This window comes from Trachypithecus francoisi, unplaced genomic scaffold (genome assembly GCF_009764315.1).
Source record: "Trachypithecus francoisi isolate TF-2019V2 unplaced genomic scaffold, Tfra_2.0 Lachesis_group11, whole genome shotgun sequence".
Lineage (NCBI taxonomy): Eukaryota > Metazoa > Chordata > Mammalia > Primates > Cercopithecidae > Trachypithecus > Trachypithecus francoisi.
In genome coordinates, this window is record NW_022681456.1 from 128388350 (window position 1) to 128409752 (window position 21403).

Below are 21403 nucleotides of genomic sequence, written 5' to 3' on the forward strand. Positions count from 1 at the left end.
CACTGTCCGGATCCATGTTTTTATTCCATAAGGATGATGGAAAGTTTGTTCAACGAACTGTGACAGGACCCTGGCTGGTAAATTTTAGAATGATTAATCATACCTAAATGCACAACGGGGAGCAATCGACTCTAAATTGGGAAAATTTCCCCTGTAGCTTCAAGTTTGTAAATTAGACATCCAGGATTTTTAAAAATGGTTTTGGGTGGAATTTTTTTTTTTTTTTTTTTTTTTTTTTTGAGGCGGAGTCTCGCTCTGTCTCCCGGACTGGAGTGCAGTGGCCAGATCTCAGCTCACTGCAAGCTCCGCCTCCCGGGTTTACGCCATTCTCCTGCCTCAGCCTCCCGAGTAGCTGGGACTACAGGCGCCCGCCACCTCGCCCAGCTAGTTTTTGTATTTTTAGTAGAGACGGGGTTTCACCGTGTTAGCCAGGATGGTCTCGATCTCCTGACCTTGTGATCCACCCGTCTCGGCCTCCCAAAGTGGAATTTTTTTTTTCTTTGTGGTGTGAGTGGTTCTTACAGAATTCTAGTCATTCTCATTAATGGTCATTTTTGTTTTTAAACAAATCAGGCCAGCTCAACCTCATTTGAGCCTCCAGCGTGTCCATCAGGGTCAGCTGGCGCCTGTAGGATCTGAAGTGAGTGATCATTTTTAGGGTCCTCACAGATCCTGTCCCACAGAAGAGGAGGAAAGAGGGTCATGTGCATGGGAACAGGGAACATATTATGAGCCTGTGAAGCCCCCTGACCCCCCCGCCAGCCCCACTGTAGCAAAGACCCTCGCTCGCCCTCCCCATTCCCTTGGTCCTGGCTCACACATCTATTTTGGTGACACCCACGCTTGCTGCCTTGCACCTGCGGAGGGCCCGGCTCACCTCCAGCGTATGCATTCCTTCTCTTCATTGTCTATTTTAGCTTCCTATTTCCAGGATATAGTGGAGCACTTGACTCCTCACAAACATTCAAAGTCATTACTGAATGAACGGATGGATGAATGAGCAATTAAAAAAAAAGGGCATCAGGTTAAGAGACAAAAGATATTCAAACTAGTCCTAATTGTGACAGTAAAAAATTACTAGCATTTGAATAGTAGCTTGCAGAGTGATTTTCCGTGTGTTACTTCAGTAATCCTCCTAGGAACTTGTGTGTTTGATTTTGTTATTCTTTTAGCCTAAGGAGAGAACTGGAGTTTAGAGAAGTCAGGTTGAACCTAGGCCTGTTGCGCACGTTTGTGCCTCCCTGTGGTTCCTTTCCTCACCGGGCGAATCAGTGTACATCTGACCTCCCTACCGCCTGGGATTCTTATGGACACGGAGCAACTCCTTGGGACGTTGAGAGAAAAGAAATCAGAGAAGGCAAAGGACTGACCTACCCTTCTCCTGCAGCTGGTCAGGTTGGTTGGCAGCCTGAGGGGAGATCCAGCCATGGAGAGCAGCCGGGGGGGCCAGATCCCATCAATCTCCCTTGATGTCAGCCCCTGCCTTGCCCCACTGCCCTCTCCTTCTCCAGGACCCAGGTGCATGGATAAGCCTCTCTCCCGAGGTCAGAACCTGCCCATTCTGAAGCCCATGGTGATGGGGAAAAGGATGTCCGTATCTCTACCCTCAACGTTTGGTGGGACTGGGACTATGTCCTGCAGCAAACTGACCCTGTTGCTGGAGTGGCATAAGGGAGTCTTGGGTGTCATGGAGCCTCAGTGTGGTCGCTTCCACAATATAGTACCCCTCTCCCTGCCCAAATCCCCCATCCACCCAAGAACGTGGGACTCGAGGATCTGCCTTGTCTCCACTGTGTCATCTGCCTGGCCTCATGTTCTAGCCTGCTCTGGCTCCCTTGAGGGCTCAGGGCTCAGTGTACTTGGCTGGAGCTCTAAAGCCCTGCTAGCTTTGCCAGAGCCATTCCCTAGCCAGAGACCCTGCCTGGTTTCTTTCCTTTCTTAGGCAGTGGCTGGAGTACTCCATTAATCAGAACAATACCAGGACTCCTCCCACCCCAAATCATCGCCCACCACTTAGAACAACACCTGTGATCCGGCCTGGCAGGTACCCGACACCGTGGCCACAGGCAGATGATCACGTGGGCTTGGCCGAAGGGGAGCAGGGGTTATCAAGAATGCACTGGTACTGGGTAAAGTGGGTGATGTCCACAGGAATGTAAAGGGCAACCAAAGCTTCGCCAGGGCTCAGGTATTCAGAAAACCATTCCAGGTTTCTCTACCTGGAATGATTTCACTCTCTCCCTGCAGCAGAAGCCTCCATGGGACAGAAAGTATCTCCCACCTGAGGGAACGTGTACAGGTGGGTAAAACACTCTTTCCACTGCTCTCAGCATGGCCCTATCTTCACCTTTAGGTCTCCAGAAGGGAAAACAAAACAGCTCTGGTTTGTAGCACCTGCCCGTGTCCTTGGTGTAAATACTTCCACTACAGACGATGTCAAGTTAATGCCACAGATGATGCCATTCAAGGCAGAGTTGAGAAGAGTTGAGTGCATGCACTCGGCTCTTGGCAGGCAGCACGTGAGAGCCAGCACATCCACCCAACTGGAAAAGGCACATCCCCATTTTCTCAATGACTCCATGCTGTTTTTCTTCTAAGCACTTTCACAATTGGTGATTATGTCGTGATTTTGTTTGTTCGCTTGCCTTCACGTCTGTCTTCTCCCTGAGACTGTAAGCTTTATGAGAGCAAAGATTTTGTCTGTGCTAGTCACACCACAAACACAGGCCCCAGTACGTGGCTCAATAATACTCAAAAGGGGGAATCCATGAACCTCACTTCGGAGATTAGCAATGGGTTGTCTCTTGAGCAGTTAGGGAAGGAAGTAGCAGTTTCCAGCACTCACTAGTACAGGCTCATTAAAAATAATTACGTATGATTGGTCTCATTTCTTTTTTTGACATGGTTATTAGTCAAGTTAATAAACGGAATAATCGTAACAACCGCAAACGTTTATCTGTTACTTAGTGCCTACCGGATGCTGTTGTGCTTTATACAGTGGTGTGCTGGTGCTACTTAACAACTGGCTCTCCAGGAGGCAGAAGCCCTGGTTTGTCGCCTTTGCTGATTTCTGTGGTATAAACACTTCCACCATGGCCAGTGACGGCATCCATTCTGCAGATTGACTGAAACTTTCACAGTCTGCTCTCAGGATCCTGTCGGGGGCTGGCTCCAGAGTGCCACAGTTATACCAACAGCAACTAGGCAATCCCGACAGTGGCCCTGGGAGGTATGAACCACTATTCCCATCTCATAGATGAGGAAACTAAGGCACATAAACTAAGTCATCCAAGAGCACAGCCTACTTCTGGCAGAGCTGGGTGTGAGTCAGAAAGTTTGACTCCAGAGCCCGCGCTTGCAGGATGTCACGTGGGACTTCACCCAGGACGTTGACAAGGCCCCACCGCCATGGCATCCTAAGAGAGAAGATGACAAAGTACTGTGTGGATTCATGAGTTGGCTACATGACCCTATTCCAAAGAACTGGTTAAGAGCCTAGTGTAGAGCAGCCTACAGGAGCTCCCACCCTCACCACAGGACACCCACCACAAAGCCAACAGCAATGACTCCCAGGAGAGTGATCATCTGTAGGGCGTCTTAGTCATTTGTGATAGAAGACCAACTCTAACAACATGGTGTTGAATACGAATAAAAACATGTGACTCTCAGTGTGGATTGATTCAAAACATCCACCAACCAGATATAGGTTAGGAGGTATCACTTGGCAGCAGTGTGTGGATAGACAACAGATTGTAGTTGATCTACAGCTAGGAACAGTGTGATATGGTGTTTTCCACAGCTGCTGGCAGGCAGAAACTGGAGCTGCATGACCACACGTGCAGCATCTGGGCCCCTCCCATGGACTGGCTGTGTTTATTTCTTAGCACGACCCTCTGTTGGTGAAAGAGATGCTAAAACATGGCCAGAGGAGAATGCTCCAACCATAGCCCTCCTGAGCAAAAGGGGAAAGAACTGGGGATGTGTAGCAGTTATGGAATTCCCACCAGGTGAATCATCCCAGGACTGGGTGGTTGCAAAGCACACAGGATTACTGTCAGAGCACCGAACCTATTGTCACCTATATAAGGCTGGGAGTGTGTGGCCAAGAATCATCAAGGTGTAGAGCATTACACCTGAAATCACCTGTAGCTGACATTTGAGCACCTACTGTGTGTGAGGCCCTACATCAGGCACTTGACCTCCACAATCCCTAAGCCCCTCATAACCCTACAAGCTGTGCACTGGTCTGTCTCCTCTAAAAGAGCAAAAAGAGGCTCAGAAAGGGGAAGTGATTTGACAAAGTCCTCTCTACCATTAAGTTGCGGAGGCTCAGCTGTCCCTTGCCACTGCCTCGTGTCAGGCTACCTTAACGTCTCTTCTAGCTAGGACATGTATGCTTTAGGTCATGCAAAAGTAGGAGAAGGACAAGGAAGAGGGCATGCTTTTTTCTTGAATTTTCTAGGAAGTAAACGGTTATACATTTTTTGTTTCTAGAGTTATGCCAATGCAATCAACCTCTGACCTCCTATGTCAACCTTCGCAAATGGATCTACCTTTGTCAGCATCTCGGCAGCCCACTGGTTTCCTCATCAGATGGAGAGGAAATAATAGTCGTTAGTGCTGAAGTCAAAGAGGAGTCACTGAAGCGTGCGTGTGGGCCACACATGTGGAAGAAGCCATGTGAAGGCTGCGTGCCTGCTGCAGGTGGCTTCCTGTGGGTGTGTGTCTACATGTGAATAACTTCATCACGGGAGCCGTACGGAGGTGGAGAGGGAGAGAGGCTGATTGCTTCTGGGAAGCAGGTATTCTATGCCCCGTGTTGTTATTTATGTCTCTACACCTACGCTCCTGAGACCCACATGGCTGGCTGTTGCAGCATTTCAAAAGCATTTCCATGGAAGCGTCCGTGTAGCCAAGCTGTCCTCCTCTGAGTACACACCCGCTGCTGTGAGCGGGTGCAGCAGCCAGGGCTCTGGGTGGCCTCGCTGGCTCCACCCACCTGTTGCAAACCCTGGGAGGAAGAAGTAAAGATCACTTTGCTCTGTGGAGGCCCCTGGACCTGGAGTTCCCTCGTCCCCGGAACAGGTGTGTTAAGGGAGGAATGAGCATGAGGGCAGCTATTCCTTTGGGGACAATGGTTTGCCCTCTCCAAGCCTTTGCCTCGGTAGCATAGAATCAAGTCTGAGCCATCAAAACCCAGAGGACGAACGATTCCACGCTAAAGCCATGAGGTGGGGCTGAGCAAACCCAGGAAATGGTGGGGGTGTGGATGCCACAACGGGTCAGCATGAACCATGGCAGTCCGGCTCAAGCAGAGGAGGGTGCCCATGTGGGACGCTGCCCAGCAAGGGTGTCAGATCCCAGCACGGGGTGACAGACATCTGCCTGGGGCAGGAAGTGGTGACAGTGGGAGATTGGTTACATTCAGGGGTATGTAAACATATTATAAATGAGTAGTGAGCCAACATATTACCAATAATGAGCATCTGGTTTTTCTGCTAGAGAAAGGGGGTAGAAATGTGGAAAGGGAGGAAATGAGAGGCAACTCCATGGTACTGGTTATCACTGGAGTATCATGTGAGTTCCTACTTGATTGACAATACATATAAATAGATACAGTAATCGAGACCACCCTGGCTAACACGGTGAAACCCCGTCTCCACTAAAAATACAAAAAATTAGCCAGGCATGGTGGTGGCGCCTGTAGTCCCAGCTACTCGGGAGGCTGAGGCAGGAGAATGGCGTGAACCCGGGAGGCGGAGCTTGCAGTGAGCCGAGATCCGGCCACTGCACTCCAGGCTGGGTGACAGAGCGAGACTCCGTCTCTAAAAAAAAAGAAAAAAAAATAGATACAGTAATAAAGATTGTGTAAATGTGTCCACTCACACAGAGGCACACACTCCCCAGCTTTCCCCAGTGAAACAGCCTGGGAGCATCAACATTCTAAAATCAATGAGCGTCTAGCCCCCACCTTAGTTTCTAAATGCTATGGTCCACTAATTGGAATCAGGCAGAAATGACTGATTCTAGAACAGAGGCGTGGAGGCACAAGTCAAGCCTGGAATGTCTTGTGCTGTAAAGTAAGGAGGCTTGGGAAAAGGGAAAGAGGCATTTCAAAGGGACACAGAAGCCAGCTGGAAGGGCATCAGTGACCAAATCAGGGACAATTTGAGTATCGGAGCCAGTAGTGATAACAGCTGTAACCTATTAAATAAAATAGGACTCTAGTGAAATGAATGGACAGATTGGTAGGTGGATGAACGCTAGCTGGCTGGTTGGATGGATGGAGGGATGGACAGAAAGATAGCTAGATTAGATAGATCAGATAGACAGGATAGATAGATAGATAGATAGATAGATAGATAAGGTAGGTAGGCAGGCAGACAGACCAACAGACAGATGGATGGACTGACAGACAGATGGACGGATAGATAGATAGATAGATAGATGTTAGTTTGATGAGGAATGAAATATTTACATGGTGTCAAAGTACCTCCCCCAGAAAAATCTTACTAATTACAAAGGGAAAAGAGCAGCTTTCCCATGCTGCTGCCGGCAGCAGACGCTGCCTTCCCCAAGTGGTCTAAGTGATGCTATCTGTAATGAGACAGGCCGAAATTGCATGCAATGAGAACACAGCATCCTGTCTGTGATATTTCTACCCAAGATGCAGAACCTGAATTCAATCATGAGGAAGCATTGCACAGTCCCAAAGTGGGGGACATCCTAAAAACACTGGCCTATAGATCTTCTAGTGTGTCAAAACCATGAAAGTCAAGGAAAGTCTGAGTCGGCCAGCTTGAAGGGAACCAGTCACGACAACTAAATGCAACGTGTCATTCTGAACGAAATCCTTGTGCTACAAATGATGTTACTGAGACAACTGACAAAACATGAAAAGGATCTGGGCATTAGGTAATGATGACGTGTTAATTTCCTGACGTTGATGGTTGCATGTGGCTGGTAGAAAATGTTCTCGATGGTTTGAAATGCACATTAATGTATTCAGGGATGACGGAGCATTGCATCAACCACTTACTCTCAGAGAATTCCGTAAAAAACCCAGCTGTATGTGCGCTTTTTCTGTACATTGAGTATTTCAAAGGTTAAAATGAAGAAGGGAAAAGGGAGGAGAAGGGGAGGAGAAGGGAGGGGAGGAAAGGGAGAGCCCTATGGTGTGAGGCAGAGCAGGATGATGAGGGGGCTGTGTGGTTCCTTTCCCAGCAAGCAGGTCGGAGATGCCTCAGATGGAGTTAGCCACCTCCCCTGCCGGCCTGCCCCACACTCTGCTATGAATGGCTGCAGGGCAGTAGCCCCTGCAAGCCTGGGGAGGAGGGAGACCAGGGAGGCTGTGTTTCCAGAGCCCCAGACACTTACTGGGGGGTGGGCTGGCACTGAGAGGGAGATGAAGAGTCAGAGGCTGGGTCAGAGGTCGGGAATTATGGCACAGATGAAACCTGTGCAGGGGAGGGGAATGGTCGAGGTGTTGTTTGGAAGCCCGTCAGGGTTCAGGGATGAGACTCAGGACCACTGAGAGGACATCTGATCCTGCTGTGCCCGCACACAGCCTCCCCTCCCAACAGAATTTCAGGTTCAGCAGCACTCCTGGTGCTTCTGCATCCACACAAACACCTTAGCAAAGGGCACCGGAACAAAGCCCAGGCTCAGTCAGCCACCTCTCCTAGCCTCAGTTTCCACACCTGTTAATGGAGAAAACCATTTGCCCTATTTCACAGGCTCGGGAGAAGGATGCCAGGCTGTGTCACCCTCACGGAGAAAGAATTGACCGGTTTTCTTTATCCATCTTTAGTAAGCAGATAGGGAGCCCGGGTCGAGCATTTCTCTGAGGAGGGCGCAGAAGAGACCCAGCTCTGCTTGGTGAGCCAAGAGAGGCTGGACACCAAGCCAGAAGTCAAGGGGTCTGAGCAGCATTCCCCTACTTGGGCCTCAGGATCGCAGCTCCACTTGTGGCCACTACAGATGCTGCCCGCCCAGTGCCCCAACCTTTGTCACAACCACCACTGCCCTTTCCCGCTTCCTTCCTGGCCCAGCTTAGATCCCACGGTCCACCACTGTTGTCAACTTCTGGCTCCCCCGCCCTACGCTGCATGCTCCCAGCAAAGCCCTGATCCAGGCAACCTTCCATTCCAACCGCACCCAAGCTCCTGAGAGGGTAAGAGAAAGATCACACAACAGGGAGGATGGGGCACACTGCACCTCTATGGTCATGTATCTCTACAGGCATCAGACGGTGTCACAGCAGTCCTCACTCCCCCAGCCTATCTGCTGCCCTCCCTTCTTCCCTCCCATTCCAGGACTCACTTCCCTTCACCTTCTGTCTTTTTGATATGCAACTGCCTCATTCTTCACTGAGCAAATGAAAGCAGAAAAACTGAGGCTTCCCACCACTGGCACCTCCATCTGGACCCACACTCCCCACTTTCCCCCACTTCTACGGCTAAACTGTCCCTACCTCAAGGCAAAGGCCGCCACTCCACCTCTGCTAGGCAAAGACCACCCCTCCACCTGTGCCAGCAAAGACCCCCATCCACCTAGGCAGGGCAAAGGCCACCCCTCCACCTGTGCTCTGGAGCCCACCCCCGACACACACACCTTTGCTGCTGAATTTACTTTTTCCTGCATCTGCAATTTTTCTCTGTCCCTCTACTACACCAGTGAATCACATACACATTTTCATATCTCCTATTCTTAAAAAACAAAACAAAACTTCTTCCCTTGATGCCACCTTCCTTTATGGCTGCTGTTCCATTTTTCTATTCCCATCGTTTCTGGTCCTTGCCTCACAGTCCCTCCTGAACCTACTCTAAATAGATTTCTCTCCCAGCCCCACATTGAGCCTGTGCTTGTTAAGAACACTGGTAACCTCCATGTGGCCAGAGTCAATGGTGGTCACTTCTCTGTTCTTACCAGAGCTGATCCCTCCACATTCCCTATAGCTGAGCTTGCCCCCTCCCTGGGCTTCATGGTCCTCCTCCCTCCTGAATGCTCTTCAACCTCACCAACTGCATCTTCTCTGCCTCTTTGCTGCCCTTCTCCCCTGCTTGACCTCTGAATGTTGCATTGTAGTGCCCTAGAGCCCCATCTTTGGCCCATTTCTTTCTTCTAGCGACACACCATCCCTAAGTGACTGCATCCTGTGACTTCAAATACTACCTGTAGGTTGATGACGCCCAAGTGGAGGTCTCCTGGTCTGGCTCTTCCTGAAATTCTAGACTCACATATCCAAGTCTGACTCAATGCATTTACCTGGATGTCCGACGGGCATCTCAAACCTAACGCAGGCAAAAAGGAGCTCTTGATTTCCTTCTCACTCCTGCCACCCCTATGAGTACTTTGCCTCCATCCACCCACCATCCACCCAGTTGCCCAAGTCAAAAACAATCCTTGCTTCTCTCTTTTTTCTCATCCCCACATTCAATCCATCTTCAGGTCCTGTGCCTCCATCTCCAAGCATATCCCACAGGGGTCACTTCTCTTCATCTCCACTGCCGCCCCAGTCCCTGCTGCAGCCCCTCTCACTGGAGCACTGCAATAGCTTCTTCCCGTGTGTCTGCTCACACTCTTCCTGCTTGCAACGTATTCCAATCCATCCTCCATAGAGAAGCCACCTCCCTTGCTTGAAATCCTCCAACAGACTGCAGCACCTGGAGCATAAAATCTAACCTTGTTTTCCTGGTTACAAATCCTGTGTGATCTAGTCCCCTCCTCCCTCTCTGATCCCTGTGTTTCCATGCTCTGGCCACATGGCATGATCTTCTTTGTGTTTCTGGGGCATGCCAAGCTCAGTCCATCCCAGAGGCCTTTGTACTGGCTGTAACTTCTGTCGGAGATTCTCTTCCCCTCACCTTTGTCAGCCTGGCCCCTGCCTGTCATTCAGATCTGAGCTTCACTGTGACCTGCTCAGAGAGCAGCTAACCTAACGCAGCCATGGGGTCTCTCTCCATCCTGTCAGCTGACTTTGTGATCTGCAAAGCACTTATCACCACCTGATATTTTTCTTTGAGTGTCTGCTTCTTTATTTATTATCTGTAACCCCTGCCCCTAAATGGAATGTGAATTCCATGAGGTCAGGGACTTTACCTGTCTGGTTCCCTGCTCTGTCCCCACAACCTGATTCATGGTGGTTTGCAGAGAAGTTTGTTGAGTCAGTAAGGCTCCTGCCTTTGCAAAGAATCTGTAGCAAGTGGGTCAAGCACCAGACAGGACAGGTGGCAGGGCTGAAGCCACATGGACACAGGTTTGTAGTAGTGTGTGCAGGCAGGTACCACCTGGGCCTGGGGACTCAGGTCAGACCCAGAGGGGTGACAGGGCAGCAGGCACCCTCTAGGAGGGCAGAGGAATTCTGGCAGATCAGCAGGGAGCATGGCAAGGGCTGCATCCAAAGAGCAGAGGGTCGCACAGCACAGACAGGGGAGGCTGAGCTGACTCCTCAGTGCCTCGGACTTGACAAAGCCCACCTGCCAGATCTCCCTACCCAGGCTCCCTCAGGAAGGACACTGAAATCAGATTCCTTCTCAACCTGGCCTCTTTTTCCCCTGCCCCAGACCCCTCAAGGGAACGTCCTTCCCTCCCAGCTCCAGCCTTCCCACCTTTGGAACTCTGCAGTGAGCTCTGTCTTTTGGAGCTGACCCTTTGCAGCCCTCTGCTGCAGGCGGCCTCTGTCCCACTGCTCCTGCCAGCCCTGTCTGGCTCCAGCTGTCTCTGTATTGCAACTTTCTGTCTACCAGTTCCTCTCCCGGCCTCACTGCAGCCCCAGCGCAATAGGACAGGATGCCCACAAGAGCTGGTACCCTGTCTGCCTTTCTGATGTTCTCCCCAGCACTGAGCACAGGGCCGGGGACTGCTTCTAATCCTGCTGTCAGATGCAAGCTCCAAGGACGTCTCCTGATCAGGGACCCTTGTGGGTCTGTTTCCAAGATGGGCTCCAGAGAGGAGGGGCTGGGAAATGTCACTGTCCATGGGAAAGGTGGGAGGGGAGGAAGGGAAGGGACACCCCTCTGCATAGTCAGACTCCAGCTGAAGAAGGGTCCACTCCCAAGAGCAGCCTCATTCTCAAAAAAAGCCCAGCAGTAGCAGGGCTTGCGGGCAGTGGAGGACCACATCCTGGGGTCTGCCAGGATGCCCCTGGGCAGATGGCAGGGAAAGATTGGGCTGGGGCTCATGGAGAGGGAAGAGGAGGAGGAGGAGGTGGAGGAGGAATGTGGCCATTTTGCAGAACGCAATAGGTTGCCCACAGCTGGGGACAAGCAAAGAGTATGGCAACTCAGGATTTAGCCACAAGCAGGACTTGCCAAAAACTGAGAGGAGACAGCTGCGATCTTTAGCTTCCCTGGTGGGGGTGGGAACATCAGCACCCATGGCCGCAATCCTGCTGGCAGGGGCCTCAGCTGGGTGCACCACCTCCCCAAATCCAAGTGCTCTGTGCGCCTCCCGCTGTGCCATCCCAACAAGCAAGTGTGAGCTTCCCATCCCCTCCACCCAGGAGGAAATACTCAGAGGTAGGTCTTACTGTTGTCCAGGTGGTTGGCCTTAATGATCTTCTCTGAGTAGTCAGAAATACTGGAGCATTCGATCTGGAAAGGGCACAGGACAAAGGAGCGAGGCGTCAAAAAAAATCACGGCAACACCGATGCAATGGATAGAGACACTGAGGCCCAGAGAGGGGTGGTGACTTGCCCATGGCTGCATCCCAACTTTGTGGCAGATTGAAAACCGAAACCCAGCCCTCCCACCTCAAGGCCAGCGGCTTTCCATGAAATTGGGCTGCCTCTGCGAAAAGACTGAGATCCAGCCGCCACCTGTGATGGAGAGATTCATCTCTGTGCTGGAGACTCAAAAGGGGCTGGCAGACCTCATGCTCCTGGCCAGCAGAGAATGGCAGGAGGAGGCACGTCCTCCCTCTATGGGGGCCCTAGGTAGGCAGATCCAAGCCAGAGTGGCGAGCCTCCTTCGACATGATCCTCCCCACCGCAGCCCAGCCCTTCCAGGGTAAACGAGCCGCGTGCCAGGACGGGACCACCTGGCAAAAGCCAGGCTGGTTTAAGATCTTTCTCTTCCCCTCCCACCCCCCGCATTAGCTCTCGCCGCTTCATCTTTGAAAGAAATTATTCCTTTTAATCCAGACGTCTTTCCAGGCTCTCCAGACCTCCTAAGCAAAGGGCCAAGGTACTTGAGAGTTGAGTGGACCTTCCCTGAGAGCAGGCCCTCGTGGGAATGGTTGGAAGCCAAGCTCCAGCCCAGGGTGAGCATCTCAGGCACACTGCCAGGGGTTCTGGACACGGAGGGGCAGCTGCTGAGAGCCGTCCTCACCTCCGGGGCTGGCCCTCTTACAGAGGCTGGCCTGTGCTAAGGTCCTGGGCTCTACTCACCTCCACACCTGGGGGCCCCTCAGACTACCCCCGGGCCTCGGGCAGGGACCATTCCCTTGAGAAGTACTCGCAAAGGGGCACTGAGGGAGTTTCTGACGCCTCTGGCCACGCCTTGAGGAAGGGTGAGGGCACCTACGGGGTCAGAAGGGGTCACTTGGTTAGAGCTGCATCCAAGGTGGCCGACTCCGGCCAGGCTGCAGGACCCAGGGGAACCAGCCCTTTCCTGGGCTGCCAGGTCCCTGGCCTTCAGGCCGCACTGTCTGTGGGGGTGTGATTCCCTCCTCTTCTTCTCCCCCTCTGGCCATGTCATCATCTGATTTGCAAGAGGTGACCGCGTTGAGTGATGAGGAGCATGAGACCTGGAGCCGGCAGCCCGGGTCTACGCCTGGCCTCTGCCCTTCCTAACTGCGCCTCAGTGTCCTCCCGAGAGAAGCCGAAGGCCCCGATGCACGCAAGTGTGTGAGGGTGAACTCAGCCGAAGCTTGCTCAACACTCAGAGTGCGGGGCGGAGTCCTTCCCGCCTTGTTTTCCTTTCTTCCATCTTCTCCTCTTCCATTTCTTCCCTCTTCTGTCTTTACCACCTCTCTTCCTGATTCTTTTTTTTTTTTTTTTGAGGCAAAGTTTCGCTTTGCTGCCCAGGCTGGAGTGCAATGGCACGATCTGGACTCACTGCAACCTCCGCCTCCTGGGTTCAAGCGATTCTCCAGCCTCAGTCTCCCAAGTGGAATTACAGGTGCCCGCCACCATGCCCGGCTAATTTTTGTATTTTTAGTAGAGACGGGGTTTCGCCATGTTGGCCAGGCTGGTCTTGAACTCCTGACCTCAGGTGATCCACCCGCCTCTGCCGATTCTTTTCTTTTGTGCTTTCTACTTTGTCTTCTTTCTGCTTTTCCAGGCCCCTCTCCCATTTCTCTAGCTTTTCTCTGCACCTTTCTCTCTCTCGCTCTCCTGTCCATTGCTCTTGTCACATCTGTCTCTTTCTCTGTGCCCGTCTCCACTCTGGGACGATGGTCTTCCTCCCTCCCTCTCTCTCTGTCTCTCTCTCCCACCATCTCATCTCCCCACTGGAGGACAGCAGTGGGTGGAAGGGGGTCTGGAACAGGAGAAACTGTGAAATGAGCCATCCGGAAAGGAGCTCAGCTAAATGTGGTGGAGCCATTTATAAAAGAGCTGTTAGAGAAAAGGGCGGGAGGCAGACAGATCGCGCCAAGTCACCGCAGCTGGAAGGCGCCAAGTGGGAGCCTCCTTCTGACAGCTCCTTGGCTGGAGCCCCCGGATGACTCAGGCGCCAGGGACACCATGCTCAGCCCTGTCCCCCACCAAGGCCGGCGCTGAGACGGGGCCTCCCTGCTGGGAAAGAAAGCACGTGGGGGTCACCAGAGGCCTCAAGTCCAGCTCTGATGCCCTGTGACCTCACTAAGACCCTTGCCCGAGGTCTCCATCCTGGAGAACCAGCAGTTATACCAGTGTTGATGACACGACCTGCCCGGCATCCGGGTGGGCCCCTGCCTTCAGCAAGTGCCTCGGCTGAGAACCTCACATCTTTTCCTGGTCAAAGTTGCACCGGAGGCAGCTTGAGGGCAGCCCAAGCTTCCAGAAGACCCTCGGCAGTTGTGGCTCAAGGGTTTTCCAAGTCAGGCTTGTAGGAGGAGTGCTGCCTTGCTGGGCGACTTAGGAGCAGACTCCTGGAGGCAGCAGGTAGCCAGCGGGGATCTAGTCAACCTGGGAATCAGTGGGTGGGGGAGTCCCCAGGGCTGGCTATGGGATGGCTCAACCAAATGCATGGGAGCAAAGACCCACTGAATGCTGCTCAGGTCGCTGCGGCCTCTGCAAATGGGCCAGCTCACATGCAGGCTGGGAGTCTCCTTGTGGTTTGCCTTTCATTTTGACCAAGATGAATGCTTGTGCTCCAGCCCTGGGCCCACTGCAGTTTTCAAATGTCAGCCAGCATCTCGCAGCTCTTCTTTTTTAGTTTCTTTCCAGCTCTGGACCCTCCCAGGCCCTCTGTCATCAGGCTGTGCAAAGCTGCCTTGGGAGAGCCCGGGGATAGGTAGGAGGCTTCCCAGAGGGTCAGCTTCCACATCTAGCCTGGAAATGCTGCCACAGTCAAAGCAACAGAATTTAAGTTGACTGACCGATTTGCCTTTTAAAGAAAACAAGAAGGAGATTTTCCCATTATCTCTAGGGCCCCATCTCAACTATAATAATAAACGCTCAGCATTTGTCATATGCTGGGCACTGTTTTAAGCAGTTCATATGTGTATTAAACTGGTTTAATCCTCACAAGCACCCTATGGGCAAGGGACTGCTATTATGCTCATTTTATAGATGGAGAAAAAGTGAGGTACAGGGAAGTGAATAGTCCAAGGTCACATGCCTAGTGAATGGAAATGCAGAGATTCAAACCAGAACTCCCCCGCATAACCACCTGCACTGCCTCTGAAGCTGACCTTGGGGGTAAGCACTGAAAGGTCATGATGACATTGGAATGGGCTCAGGAAAGCCACAATTCCTCCTCAAATGTCAGTGGTCGCAAGGATCCAGGAGCCATGTGCAGGGGACAGGCAGCCTGCCCTCCTTCCTGAGAGTCACACCTGATTTCTTCTACTCCTCGAAGGTGTGACCCCACCAAAAGAGATGGACCAAATTTTGTATTTCTAGGAGGGCAGGTGGAGGCAGAGGGCGAGGGGCTGGCTCTGTGGAAGCCAGTGTGTGGGAGGAAGTGGCGTGCTCACCCCAAACACCTTCTTGGCCCCTGCCTTGGCAGCGAACATGGAAAGGATCCCAGTACCACTCCCCACGTCCAGTACCACTTTGTCCTTGAACACGTGCTTGTTGTGGTACATGGAGTTCCGGTAAGTGAGCGTCCGCACCTCGTCCTTCAGCATTTCCTATGGTGGAGGGAAAAGAAACATCAGTGAATTCAAGACACCTGGGAGTACACCATGGCTATGGGCCCCTGGACCATCCCCTGGTGACCCTTCAGGAGACCCAATAATATCATCAGGCAGAGCCACAGAGGACAGCAGTGGGGCAGCTGGGCCAGGTGCTACCAGCATCATTCCAAACTTCCCCTACCTTAAAACTCTACTCAGAAAGATAGCTATGCACCATTAGAAGAGAAACTCAGGTCCAGACCCGGGAAAGCTCCAATTTACTAAAGGACCAAAGGAAAGATCAGTACAACACAGCATAAGAGATTTAAATTAAACCCGAAGCAGAACTTTCTGTCATGGTGAGAGAATTGTCATTGAACAAGTCGTTCAAAGAGGTTTTTGTGAGTGTATATTTTGTTTTGTTTGCTTTTTTTTTTTTAAGATTAGAAAATGTGTTTCTCTGTCCAGCATAAGGGATTTTTAGTGAGAGAGAAACAAGGTTACTTGTTACAATGGACTCTGACCCAAGGAGAAGATGCTAATTCTGTGTATGGTAGTGAGGTAGGGATCTTTGGCCATTCAACATATCAGCAAACACTTTTAACTAATTCATCATGGAAAGTATTGGGGTGATTTTTTTTTAGAAATCAACACTACTAAAGTATAATTTGCACACAACAAAAAGCCCAGGTTTTAAGCTTCTGGATCAGTAAAAGGGCTTTGACAAATGTACACCTGTGTAAGCACCACCACAACCAAAGTCTAGAACATTTCTATAACCCCAGAAAGTCCTTCGTGCCCTTTTGTAGTCAATCTTCAGCTTCTCCCAAGATGACAAATGATCTGATTTCTATCACCAAAGCTTCCTTCTGCCTATTTTAGAACTTTATATAAATTGTGCAACAAAGTTTTTGAGATTCATGTATGCTATTACACAGATCCGAGGTTTGTTCTTTTGTTATTGTTGTTGTATGGTATTCCATTGTATGACCATACCACAATGTATTTTTCCATTCACTTGTTTGTGGGATATCAGGATTGCTTCCAGTTTTTTTGCTATTTATTCATAATAGCAAAGGATATGTTTTCATTTCCCTTGAGTAGACACCTAGAAGTAAGTTTGCTGGGTCTTAGGGTAGGTACATGTTTAACTTCGTAAGAAATTGCCAAAGAGTTTTCCAAACTAGTTGTACCATTTTACACTCCGACCAACAATGTGAGAGAGTTCAAGGTGCTTCACAGCCAGCCAACTTAGCGTTATCCATCTTTTAATTTAGCCATTCCAGTGGATGCAAACTGATGTCTCAGTGCAGTTTTAATTACATTTCTCTGATGATTATTGAAGTAGATAATTTTTTTCATGTGCTTATTGGCCATTCATATATATCATCTTTTGTGAAGTGCCTACTCAAGTCCTCTGTTCATTTTTGTCTTGAGCTGTTTGTCTTGTTCTTACTGAATTGCAGGAGTTTATACATTCTGGAAGCCAGTGCTTCATCAGACATACTGCATATATATTGTGAATGTCTTCTCCCAATCTGAGATTTGCCTTTTCATTTTCTTTTTTTCTTTTTTTTAAAGGGTTTTTAATTTTGATAAAGACCAGTTTTTCCATTTTTTCATTTACGATTGGTGCTTTCTGTGCCCTATCTGATCTTTGTCTACCCAAGTCACAAAGACACTCTCCTTTGTTTCTTACCAGAGGCTTTATGGTTGTGGCTTTTACACGTCAAATTAATTTTTGTGTATACTGTAAGTTAGGGGTGTGAGCTCATTTTTTCTTGCAAATAAATGGTCCAAGCACCAGTTCCTCCATTGATTACCTTGTCACCTTTACCAAAAATCAATTGACTCCACATGTGTGGTCTCTCTGATCTATTCCGTTGATATACAAAGTCAACACTGACTTGACTGCTGCACCTTTTTATTAACTTTGAAATAAAATAGCGAGAGTCTGCCAATGTAGTTCTTTAACAAGATTATTTTTTGTTTTTGTAGGCGCTTTGCATTTCCGTATAAATTTTAGAATCAACTTATTAATTCATACAGAATAGCCTCCTGGCATCTATCAGAATTGCATTAAATCTATATATAAATTTGGGGAGAACTGACATCTTAGCAATTTTGAGTTTTATAATCCAAGAACACTTTGCAGCTCTCCATTTATGTAGAGCTTTCATTTATCTCTGGAATGTTGTATAGATTTCGGTATAAAGGTCTTACATTTCCATTCAACTGTTTTATTTAGTTTTTCGAAAAATTTTATCTTTTTATTTATTTTGAGACCGGGTTATGAGACTGACTAGTTTTTGTATTTTGGGGGTAGAGATGGTGTTTTACCATGTTGCTCAGGCCGGTCTTGAACTCCTGGGCTCAGGCAATCTGCCCACCTTGGCCTCCCAAAATGCTGGAATTACAGGTGTGAGCCACCATGCCTGGCCCCATTCAACTACTTTATTTTGTGATACTGTATATGGTGTTTAAAAATTTTTGTTTTGCAATGGGTTGGTGTATACATGACCTTGTATTTTGCAGCCTTGCTCCCTTCACATATTAATTCCAGTAGGGTTTTCTTTTTTGAGATTTCTTTATTTTTCTATGTAAAAATCTTGTCACTTGTGAATAAAGACAATTTCACTTCTTTTTTCCTATCTGTATGCCTTTTATTTTTTGGTTCTTTCCTCTTGCTTTATTGCCCTGGCAAAGACTGCCAGTAAAATGTTGAATAGGATTACAGAGGACAGACATCCTTCCTTTGTTCCAATAATATATCCATTAAGTATAATTTAGACTTTCTATAAATGTCTTTTATCAGACTGAAGAAGTTCCCTTCTATTTTTAACTTGGTGAGAGATTTTATCATGAATTGGTATTTAATTTTGTCACATGCTTTTTCATTATTTAGATGGTATATGACATTATTTTGTTAACGGGGTGAACTTCACAGATCAGTTTTTAATGTTAAATGAACAGTTTGTCATGATGTATTATCCTTTTAAAATATTGCTGGGTTATTTTTTGCTAATATTTTGTTGCATATTCATAATTATGAGAAACATTGATCTGTAACTTTGTCTTACCTTTTCTTTCATAATCAAAGTTATACTGAGCTCATCACATAAGTTAGGAAGTGTTCTCTGCTCATATAATTTCTGCAAAAGTTTGTGTTAAGTATATTTCTTCTTTAAATGTTCACTATAATTCACCAGTAAAACCATATATGCCTGGAGTTCTCTTATAGGAAGTTTTATATGAATTCAATTTCCCTAATTAGTAAAGGGCTATTTTAGTTTTCAATGCATTTTATGTCAGTTTTGACAAGGTATTTTTTCAAGGCATGTATCCATTTTATGTAAAATGTCAAATTTATCAGCATGACATTGTCATAATATTCTCCCATTGCCTGTTGAGTATCAGCATGATCGTCATGAGGTCCTTGCTTCCATTTATGGTATTATAATTTGTGTTTTCTCTTTTTTTCTTGATTAGTCTAGCTAGATATTATCAATTTAATCAGCCTTTTCAAAAGGCAACTTTTGGCTTTGTTGGTTTTCTCCACTGTTTGGTTTCTATTTCATTGACTTCTGCTTTCATCTTAATTATTTCCTTTCTTCAACTTACTTGAGTTTGATTTGTTCTTTCTCTAGCTTCATAAGGTAGAAGCTTTGATCATTGATTTTATACCTTTTTTTCCCATAAGCATTTGAAGCTATAATTTACCCTCTAAATATTGCTTGAATTTCCACCCCCAAATTTTAATATGTTGTATTTTCACTATCATTTCGTTTGGGATAGTTTCTCTTTCCTTCTGTGACCTCTTCTCTGACCCATGGGCTATTTAGCAGAGTGCTGCCTACTTTCCAGTTATTTGGAGATTTTCTGGATAGTTGATTGTTTTCAGTTTCTAATTCAAATCATTGTGATCAAAAAACATACTCTGCATGATTTAATCTTTGTTTTGTGACCCAGCAGAGCATCTATCTAGTGAATGTTCCCACGTGCACTTGAAAAGAACATGTCTTCTGTAGTTTGGGGATGAAATGTTCTAAAAATGTCAATTAGCTCATGTTGTTTGATTGCATTATTCAAATTTTCTACGTTCTTACTGGTTTTGTGTGTGTGTGTGTGCATTTGTGTGATCACTTACCAAGAGAGAAGCGTTAAAAATATTTAACTATGACTGGGGATTTGCCTTTTTCTTCCTGTAGCTCTGTAGGTTTGGCTTCATGTTTTCTGGCGTTTCTGTGTACCACGTTGGGAGGGTTTGTAACGTGTCACCTTAGCCAGGTGTTGCCACATTTCCCAAATTCGCTTTCTCTTATGTTTCCAGTTAGGGCGTCACAGAGGAGATTCAGGTGAGATACGGAAGGTGAAAAGGAGGCAAGAACCATTCTGAAGCCCAGCCATCACTTCCTGTGCTTCCCCGGGGCTGATATCTTTGATCTTATTAGAAGTTGAATAAGGTGAGGGTTTGGCTGGATTGAGTTCAGTTCTGGCTTTAAATACTTTGAAGGTGAGCTGAAGCCTTTCCCTTTAGGAGATCTCGGACCAAAGACAACAAGACAGATGGTATATCCAGAACCAGGCATGGGGCATGGCACATAACAGGTGCTCAGTAAGCCAGAAAACCATGCAGCACAGTGGTTAAACACACAGACTCTAGAGCATTCAAGTCCCAGATTCCTGCATTCAGATCACACCTCCACTGTTTGTGAGCTCTCTGACCCAGACCAGCTTTCAGCTGTCTGTGCCTCAGTTCCCTCATCTGGAAACTGGTAATAACATCACCTGCTTCCTAGGGTTTGTTATGATGATTACACAAATGTAGTAAGTTTCACAAAAATGCTAGCTCTGGCTCTTTGTGATAACTACAACCCTTTTCTTCATCCATGCAAGGAAATAGCTGAAGTGAGCAGGGAATGGAGGCAAAATAACGACAAAGGCTGCAGAGATGTTTCCATCACAACCACAATTAAAAGTCTGAACTGCCTTTAGTGGATGGAAGTAGATTGGCTGAGTACCTGTTCGTCCAAACTGCACCATTTTGTAAGCTCCCAGCTCTTTTGCAGACCTTGGTCAAAGTGAAACATGTCACGGGGTTCGGGCCACAGGAGACATCCTGCCTAACCACTTGACTGCAAAGCAGACAAAGGCCCAACTAAAGAAACATCCCTATCATAGCTTGCTGGACAAAGGTCCAAGGAACACGACGACGACATTCTGCCAGAACAAGGGCCCGGACCGCCTCATCACAGGAACACTTTAATATCCTGCCAAGCAGACAGCCATACTGCCCAGACCCCCCCACCCATACCTGTAAGTACCCCCAGCCTGTAAGCAGCGGGGAGCTCTGACATTAGGCCAGTTCCCCAGTTCTGTAGATTTTAGGCTGTACACAAAGCCTGTATTTGCTGTCGAACTGCACTCTTTCCGTGGGTGTATGTTTCTTTAACCCTTGCCTTCCCTTCAAAACCTAACAGAGCCTATGTTTGCTAATGGGAAGGCCGCTTTTTTGGCCAATTCTCCTTTCCTGAAGGCCCCAGACCCCAGGAGTTAGGTTAGAAGGTACAAGTTCTGGGAGAACAGAAGTTGTGACTTAGCAAGGCTTCCCCTACCTGACTTGCCAAAAGAAGAGGTCCTCTCTCCCCTTCCTGGGAGAATAACCCCAAGAACTCCCAAGACACTTCAGACAGGAACATGCCACCCTGTTGCAGACAGTTCCCAGCCTCTAGCTGTGGATTCCTGTGTGTCCCAGCTTTCCTGCCTATTGAATACACGATGGCCCCTTGACGAATTATTGGGAAATGAGGCCCGGAAGAGTCTGATTCAACAGAACCTGCAGCAAGAGCATCAAAGGAAGGGAGCTGGCAGAGAGTGGGACTGGCACCCAGAGCTCAGGGTGCTGCAGGGACAGCCGCATTGGCAAGTTCTTCTCGTGGCTGAGGCACCAAGCCCAGCGCCGACTGTTAGAGAGGCTGAGATTTCAGAACTGGGATCTGGGGATTCATGGAGCCTACCACCTCCTCTCTAGGTGGTGGCCTCAGGAAGCACTCATCTTCCACTTCACCTCCTGTTCAAGATTCCATTCTTCTCAGAGAGGCCTAAATTGGAAGGCCAGGGTCTTCCTCTCGCTGGCCC

The 21403-nt window shown here is 48.5% G+C and overlaps 1 protein-coding gene across 1 annotated transcript in view; it reads right to left on the minus strand.

Moving 5' to 3' along the window:
* Positions 1–21403, minus strand: part of PRMT8 (protein arginine methyltransferase 8) — a 97964-nt gene that overhangs the window by 29976 nt on the left and 46585 nt on the right. Inside the window, exons 3-4 of the mRNA XM_033223187.1 lie at positions 15125–15280; positions 11531–11594 (exon numbers count right to left, since the gene is read on the minus strand). Of these exons, the coding sequence (XP_033079078.1) occupies positions 11531–11594; positions 15125–15280 (220 nt within the window). The remainder of the gene's footprint in view (positions 1–11530; positions 11595–15124; positions 15281–21403) is intronic.